Raw genomic sequence first — 9,256 nt, 5'->3', positions numbered from 1 at the left:
AGTCGTAGGCGATCTTCGGGAAACTGTACGCTACCTTAGTACATTCAGTAGCAGTTTTAGGGTTCCAGGGCAACCGTTCATATTGCATACTGCGTAATGTGCCTCCTCCGTCTTTGAGGCCCAGTTCCCCATGGATTAGGCCAAGAGACCCAATATCCTTTAGTTAGCTAAGCCTTGAAAAAGACTATTATGGCGATTTCTAGGAATCCCAGCGTAAGCCATTATGCACCTAGTTACACCAAGGCAGCCCGACTCATCCACGTTTGGATATTCGGAGTGTAAAGTTTATCCTATCACACTGGAGAGTAAACCCATGTGGGTATCGGGGAATTGTTTTACCCTCTCGCATTGGAGAGCATGATTGGTCCCCAGGGGGCGCAATTCCTGCGATAAGTCCCTAAGAAGGGCATGGTCTTCTTTTGAAATGTAAGAGTGATCAGTTGTTGTAAGCATGCAGCCGAGCCAAGTTGTAAATTACTTCTGAATTCCTCATTGAAAATGAGTGAAACAAACAAAAACTTAACTGTAACGTAGGAACTGCATTACAACTGGAGAGTCATCGGCTTGCGAGGTGGTGCTCGACAAGCTGCTTGAGTCTTCGAGCTTTGATGTAGCGGAAGGTCATGCATGGTACTTCTTTAGATTGTAGGTGTTCCACTGCTTTTCTATCTTTTTGTTGTTCATGGTGGCAAGGGTGTAACTACCCTTGTTGCCTACTCTGCTAATTTTGTACGGACCTTCTTAGATGGGATCCATCTTTCAGGAGTCTTCTCTGCGGGTAGTGATGAAGGCTTTTCTTAGGACTAGATCTTTAGACTTGAATTGCTAGATCTTGTTCCTTTTGTTGTAGCTGGAGAAGTGTTGCTGTTGATAGGCTGCGATGCAGGTGATGACCTTCTCGCGTTTCTCCTCTGCCAGATCTAAGTTTGTGGCCATCTCCTTTCTGTTCTGCTTGATGCTTAGAAGTATAATACTGATACTTGGCACGATGACATTGGGATGAATGATTGCTTCTGAACCAAATGCCAAAGAGAAAGGAGTCTTGTTGGTTGCTCGTCCTTTGGTTGTGTGATACGCCCATACACATTCGGGAAGTTTGTTTGGCCATTTTCCCTTCTTATCGGAGAGGGATTTCTTGAGGCAGTCAAACATAGTCTTGTTGGATGCTTCGGCCTGCCCATTGCCTTGGGGATACGTCGGTGTGGACATGTGCTGCTTGATGTCGTATTTCTGGAAGAACTTCACCAAATCTTTGCCTACGAATTACGGGTTGTTGTCTGTGATGATGAGTTGAATGATACCAAATTAGCAAATGATGTTCCTCTATATAAAGCGATATTTGTCCGTCTGAGTTGTGCTTGCTATGGGCTTTGTTTCCACTCACTTGGTAAAGTAATCAGTTGACACGATCATCATACCCTTGCCCCCAGTAACGGGCAGCATTAGCCCTACCAAGTCGATTGCCCACTGCATGAATGGCCAAGGACTCGTCTGCGGGTGTAGTTCGCTGACAGGCAGTGCTGGTACTGGCTTGTAGGGTTGGCAGCGGTCGTACTTTTGTACTAACTCCTTAACGTCTTCATGCATAATAGGCCAGTAGTAGCTTGCGTTAAGAGCCTTATGGCTAAGTGTAACATCCTACATCAACCAACGGAGAGGGGGTGATGTGCCTTATATGTACATGCCCACCTCCATATAGCATGTGGCCTTTTGGGAGCTCATTGATTTCGGATTCCATCGGAACTCCGAAGTTAAGCGATTTCAAGCGAGATCATTCCCATGATGCGTGACCCACTAGGAAGTTCTTGTGTGAGTTCGCAGAAAACTGTAAGGGCATGGTCGGGGCCTAAAGTGGACAATATTGTGCTACGACGGAGTTGAGCCTAGGATGTGGTGGAGCTTGGGTCAGGATGTGACACCAAGGATTGGCCTTCGGAGTAATTTCCACAAACGCCTTCGTGGATTAAGCTTACAACCTTTAGGTTGTCGAGAGGTGCTAGGCTGCGGAGATGTGGTCAAGTGTAGGATCTTCAGACAAGAATGTTGTTCCACATGTAGTAACGTGCTGCCTTTGTTTAGAGCTTTCTAGACTCCAATCGTTCCATAGGGAGTGTGTCGTTGACTAAATAGTCTATAGTGGAATCTTGCCAGTTTGGAGTTGTACTAACTTGTGACACCTCGACTGTTGGCTCCGCCATTATGCTTAGTTTAGGCTCGGCCATTATGCTTAGTTTATCTAGATACTCCACCGAAATAGTGTGCTTGAGTTGATGGTCGAGGGCGAAGCCTAGGTTGGATAACGCATCTACGTGGACGTTGTCTGCCCATGGAACTTGAGTGGGGGTGTAAGTTTGAAACGCCTCAAGTTACTCTCATACATTCTCTAGGTATTGTGCCATATTCGGATGTGTTGTCGTGTACTCCCCAATAACCTGGCTGGTGATTAGTTGGAAATCATAATGAATTGCAAGCTTTTTCATCGCCAAGTCTTTTGCCATTCAGAGGCCTGCTACTAGAGCTTCGTACTCTGCTTCGTTGTTGGATGCTTCGAAGCCTAGAGTGATTGCCTGCTCAAGCATCGAACCGTCTAGGGTGACAAGGACCACGCCTGCTCCCGAGCCCTTGTAGTTGGATGTGTCGTTGACGTGCAAATGCCAAAAGTCTCATTTGGGCGAAGCAGGCGTGGCTAGGGCATGCTGGGTTGCCTCCAGAGCGTTGTTGGGTTGCTTTGTTATCTTGCTTAGGCTAGGCTTGAATTCTACTATGAAGTCCGCCAAGGTTTAGGCCTTTATAACCGTGCGGAGTCAGAAAACTAAGCCGTATTGGCCAAGTTTCAATGTCAATTTGATTACTCATTGAGCAGCATCTAGACCATGTATAATTGATCTTAAAAATTCTTTAGCCGTGCTTTGTTGAGATCGGTGTAGTTTATGCAAATCCTCCATTTGCCATTTTCTTTCTTCATTACTAGCATGATGTTGGCAAGCCATGTTGAGTGTGTTACCTCTTCTATGAATCCAGCCTCCAATAGTTTTTCAATTTCCGCTTCAATAATCACCACTCGTTCGGGTGCGAAATGTCTTCTTTTTTGGATCACTGGTTTGCAGCGGGGTCGACGTGCAGCTTGTGGCAAGCTATCTTGGGGTTGATGCCGGGCATGTCGGAAGGTGACCATGCGAAGACGTCACGATTTTCCCTAAGGAAAATTGTGAATTCCTCATTTTCCTTCGGGCTCAGACGTAAGCCTATTATAGCAGTCTTCTTCAGCTGCTGGGGATCAAGAATGATGTGCTCGACATCCTCTTTGGGTTTGCATCCCGTCTCGTCTACTGGCGCGTTTACTTGGACATCATCTTCTTAATCTGTTTGCTGTAATTGCTATTTGGAGCTTCATCGTCCCTTTGGACCTCGGTAGCCTTACGGGGGTAAAGGTCTTTTTTTTTTATTCCTTCAGTACTTGCATAGTGCATCGTTGAGATGTGGCCTGGTCAGACTTGATTTCTCTGACTTTTCTTTCCGGTATGTGAAATCAGATTTTTTGATACTTGACGAAGGTTAAGGCATCCAGCTTTATCAGCCAAGGTCACCTTAGAATCCTATTGTTAGGAGATAGGTCGCTTACTATCGTGAACATCTGCTTTGAGACAATTGGCGATGTTCTCACGTCAAGTGTAATGTTGCTGATGGCAGTCGAGGTGTGTCCATTGAATCTTGTGAGTACCTCTGCTCGGCGAATAATTGTGCTTTCCAGGCCCTTTTTTTGAATTACTGAGAGATAAAGTAGGTTAACTACACTTCCGTTGTCAATGATCATTCTGTTGGCTATAGTATTCGCTAGTTGGACAGATACAACTAATGCGTCGTCGTGTGAGAAATCGAGGCCTTCGACATCTTGCTCGGTGAAGCCAACAATGGGCTTAGGTTAGGTGTTGACTACCTAGACCTGTAAGATTAGTAGAGCTTGTTGGATCTTCTTTTCTTAGAATTGTTAATTGCCCCCAAGTGCTCAGATTCGGCAAATATGTCGTTGATTTGAATTATCTTAGTCAGCAGCCCTTCGTCAGTGTCTGCGTTTCTTCTAGGATGCGTAGCTAGCTTGTCCAAGTATCTATCGACTTTGCCTTCTTTCACCAACTTCTCTAGGTAGTTCCTCCAAGTGTAGCACTCGTCAGTTGTGTGATTGAGACCTCGATGGAATGCGCAGTACTTGGTGTGGTCCAACTTGGAGGTATCTACCTTTAATTGTTTTGGCAATTTGAACCATGGTTCACTCTTGATCTCGCGAAGGATTTGGTGGATCAGGATCGAGAACTTAAAGTAGTTCTTGGGTGTCGGGCTTTCTTTACTCGTGGATCGGTCCTTACGTTTGGCCTTCTGCCTTCTTTTATTGTTGTACTGGTTCTTTTCCTTCTTTTTTTGACCTACTGCTGATTCTCTTTAAGGCTGCTCGGTTGCTTTGTCTGCTCGCCGAGCCTCGTCCCAAAGTGCATGCATCTCTGGCAGAGCGAAAGAATTTGTCAGAGTTAAATCTTATTTCATGATTAATTTTCCATACAGTGGTTGGTCTGCTGGGAGTCATTTTTGGAAGGCTGAACTAGCTATCGAGTTGTCGCATTTGACTATCTTTGCCTTCTCTGCTTTGAGCCTTTTTACATAGTCGAAAAACGATTCCTTTGGGTTCTTCTTGACGTTGAACAAATGGTCGAACTTCTTCTTAATCGAGCGGTATGATGAATCTTCCTTGGTGAAAACCAAAAAAAGCTCATCAAAACTCCATATGGATTGTGGCAGCAGGGGGTGGAACCAATTTTACACCTCACCTTGTAACATGGTGGTGAATATTTTGCACATAAGAATGTCGTTGTTCCGATAAAGGACCATTGTGCTTTGGTAGTGTTTCAGGTGTCTCTCTGAGTCACCATCTCCTTTGAAAGCTATGAAATGTGGCATGCTGAATTTCCATGGAGGCTTTGCTTGCTCGATTTCGTCCATGATAGGTGACTAGCTTATGTTAGTCATGTCCTATCGTAATACCTTGTCAGTGACCTCGTTATGTTGGAAGTCGCGTAATCGCTCGGTCAGAACTCTCTTTACCTCTTCCTGAATTTACCTTTGTTAGGGGTAGCAGAGCTCTCAGTTGCCCTCGGTCGTGACCTACAGGTATAGGTTGCTCTTCTATATCTTCGGCTTGTCTATGCCACGACTGCGGTGCATGTGGTACGTTCCTAGCAGACAAGCGAATTTCTAGCAGACTGCCGGTTGAACTTTAGCCGGATTGAGTGATTGCTTCTCTCTGTCCATTGTGTTGCCTACTCCGCTGTAAGGTGGAAGATACTCCTTACAGGCCTAGCCACGAATGAACACTTCGCTTGGAAGGTTGCTCATGTTAATTATCAGAGTGTGGCCCCAACCGTGAGTATATACTCGTTTGTGGGCCTAATTGAGAGTGCACGCTCTTCCCCGCGCTAAGACGAGAGTATACGCTATCTCGGGGCCCAATCGAGAATGTACATTACCAGAACACTCAATTCGTGACTGGTCGAGTGGCTGCTTGTCAGGACGCTACTGGAATTTGTGGGTAGAGAATGCCCTAGCTTTTAGTGGGAGAATATGGCTATTTATAGGGGGAGTGGCCGGTCCTATTTGGAGAATAGGGACCGACCATATATGGTGGAATTATGAGTATGCAAGATATTATGTGAAATAATATCTTGCAATGAACTTGGCAATTAATCCTAAATTGAATAGGAAAATTGGAAGTTACCTTTTGAGTGAGGATTTGATGAGGAGTGATGAGAGGGATTTGAATAAATACCATTTTGGTCACCTTTGACTCTTCCTTGATTGAGCCGTTATTGTCTATTGCATGCACGTAGGAATTCTGGTGTGCCTCGAGGGTAATTTTGTTATTTTTAACCAAAAATCCACGTGTCGCCTCCATAATTTTCTTGATTATTTTTAGCTCCACATGTATCATCACAACACTTGATGGGATTGGGGAGTCTATAAACGATCTCCTGCCATAATAACTGAAGATCATTATAGTACGCCTGAACAGATCATCCTTCTTGCCTCGTTCGAGAGGCCTTGCAAGTGAGATCATATACCTAGAATACATCAGAGCGATCATGGTAAGTTCGAGCAATTGCTTCCCAAACCTCTTTCGAGTTTGTAATCAAATGAAATACCCAATTAGATTGGGTTCCATAGAAATGATCAGTCATCCTTTGGCAATGGTGTTCTCCGTTCGCCATTTACTAAAACTTGGGTTAGTTGTTTGGGTTACTATTCCCAAACAAATATCTCAACTTGTCTATCCCAACAACAAACATATAAAACTTTGGGACCAAACTGCATAATTGGCACCGCGATTTTGATGCCAATTTGCGCAGCGGATGTATCCTGGTGAATGATTTGCTTCACCACTTGGGGAATCAACGTCGGGTTCACAGGTAGGTTAGTAGTATTTGAAGTAGTAGGGGTTAATAGAAATTCATTTATGGTAGGATGGAAGAACCGATGGTAGATCTACGTGATGAGAGAATAGCCTACTCAGATACCGTACTTTGTGTCGGTTCGTATGCTAATTTAGGACACAATATATATGATACAAGAATAAAACTAATAAAACTTATCCGGATTATACAGAGATGAAAAAAAGGTAACAAATCCTGCTATAATGAGGGGTCTATGAACTCACGCTATCAACTCATGCCAACAAAAATAAAGCAAATTACGTACGTTAGTTGCAGGATTATTCGAATCAGATTGAAAATTGTTAAACAAAGAAACAATCAACCAACAATTAATAATTATTCGAAATAGTTTTGGCAACTACATTAAGGAAAATATTGTGCTTTAATATCAATTTATCAATCGATGCCACCATATAAGTACAGACCTCTCCGTTCATTTTATCATTCAAAAGACAATGGCATCACCCAAGTTTCAATTTGTTGTCATTTTCCTAATGATTTCTCTTGTTGTATCTGCTCATTGTGCTGATAAAATTGTCTACTCTCTCTCTGTAAATATATTTTTTACATTGTTTACATTCGACGATCCATATTTCTCTACCTACAAATCACACATGTATAAATAACTTAGTAAAAAATCACAATTTTTTTTGTATATTAGTCGAATTGTGATTTGCAGGTGAGAAGAAATTTGCTTCTTCTCAATGAGGAGTCAAATTCTTTGTTTTTTTTACGATTTCCAAATCTCTTTGAGCCCTATATTATTGTACTAAGTATTTGCACGAATTTACAAAAAATTAGCACGATCATCATGTAACAGTCAGACATATGCTCTTTGAGTGTCATTACAATATATTTGACTGCCAGATTTATAGACATTGTAGCTAAATCTTATATTACATAACCTCTTTAACATGACAAACTGACCATTTTATGTATTTATAAACATGGATGTAGGAACCGATGAGAAGTACACTGATTGCGACTGGGCTGGTCCATGCAAGGCTTACGATGACTGTAATGGCCGCTGTACGGGCGGTAAATATGTTCAAGTTGTATGTATTTATAATGATAAGAACCCACCACAGTTAGAATGTTGTTGTCGAAAGTCTTAAACGAGGGCAAGTTGAACATCAAAGGAATGATATATCCTCCTGCCCAAAGCAACCAACCTGTATACACCTATATGTATACGTCATTTTGAAATATGATATCAATAAAATCCTTGGGCAGAGTTTCGCATCCTATAAAATTATCATATATATATTTGCTTATGTTTCATGTTATGATTTAAGGACGATGTTTCATACGAGAATAGTGAAATAAAAAGTGGGAGATCTCTAAGTAAAACCTGGCCGGCTCTTTGAATGCGGTTGAAGAAAAAAGGAGCACCTCACGATAAGAGTTAAGAGTAAACAAGCTAATCCTCAACAAGTAAATCCATGATTGCGTTGCGTGATAGATTAGAGCCTATACAATAAATAATTCAATATTGTTAAAAAACGCAATCCCACGTTGGAACATAAAATATAACAACTTATAAATGAATACTTTCATTAAACATACAACTCAACATTTAATGGGTTGTGTATGCTATTAGGTTATGAAAATATCGGTCTGATTAGTAGTGGACCATTAGTTCAACTCAAAATCTTAACAAATATATTGTCTAAAACAAATTGGCCTTAACAATATGAGATCTTATTCTTCAACATACCCTCTCACAGTGGCCCAAAACGAGGTCACAAGGAAAACCGATCCTCACATGGAGAATTGGTCAAGTCATTATACCGGAACTAACGCCAGTCTTTTCGAAAACTTAGTCGGTTGGTATTTAGTCTATGGAGCCAACACCAATCTTTTTGAAGCCCGAGTCATTCAGTTGCCTTAAGTTGGTTTGTATGTGCTAATCTGGGGTTTTGGAATGCTTCATGTATTTCTTAGGATGCAATAAATGTATGTATGTATGTATGTATGTATATGTATATACAAGGAAAGAATAAAACTAATAAAACCTATCCTGATTACAAAGACATAAAAAAGACAACGAATCCTGCTGTAATGAGGAGTCTATCAACTCACACCAACACAAATGAAGCAAATTACGTACATTAGCTGCAGTACTATTCGAATCAGATTAAAAACTGTTTACTATAGAAAGAATCAAAGCAAAATTAAAATTTATTCGAAACAGTTTTGGCAACTACATTAAAAAAAATATTGTGCTATAACATCAATCTATCAATCGATCACACTATATAAGCACAGACCTCTCCGTAAATTTTATCGTTCACAAGACAATGGCATCACCCAAATGTCAATTTGTTGTCATTTTCCTCCTGATTTCTGTTGTTGTATCTGCTCATTGCGCTGGTAAAATTGTCTACTCTCTTTGTAAATATTTTTTTACATTGTTACATTTGACAATCCATATTTCTCTACGTACAAAGCATACACGTATAATAACTTAGTAAAAACTCATAATTTTTGTCTATATGTTGGTCAAATCACAATTTGTAAGTGAGAAGGAATTTGCTCCTTCTCAATGAGTCAAGTTCTTTGTTTTTTAAGGGTTTCCAAATCTCTTTACTTCTAAGGATTTACAAGTATTTTGATCTAGCATCATTTTAATTTCAATACATCATATCTCACTTGTAAGTATTGTAGTCAAATATTATATTATAAATTAAACGTCTTTAACATGAGTCATGCGGATAGTGAAAAGAAAAGAGAATGTTTCATCATTTGCTTGTACATCATGTTATGATTTGAGTTTGGAT

The 9,256-nt window shown here is 41.2% G+C and overlaps 1 protein-coding gene across 1 annotated transcript; it reads right to left on the bottom strand.

Annotated features, from left to right (window-relative positions):
* Window positions 1-825: 825 nt before the first annotated feature.
* Window positions 826-1,209, bottom strand: LOC137724943 (uncharacterized). Its single transcript, XM_068463578.2, has one exon. The coding sequence runs from the start codon at window positions 1,207-1,209 to the stop codon at window positions 826-828; it is 384 nt and encodes a 127-aa protein (XP_068319679.2).
* Between the last annotated feature and the right edge of the window lie 8,047 nt (window positions 1,210-9,256).

Source organism: Pyrus communis, chromosome 5, assembly GCF_041283825.1.
Source record: "Pyrus communis isolate YQ-2024b chromosome 5, ASM4128382v1, whole genome shotgun sequence".
NCBI lineage: Eukaryota > Viridiplantae > Streptophyta > Magnoliopsida > Rosales > Rosaceae > Pyrus > Pyrus communis.
This window is presented reverse-complemented; position numbering and strand designations above follow the sequence as displayed.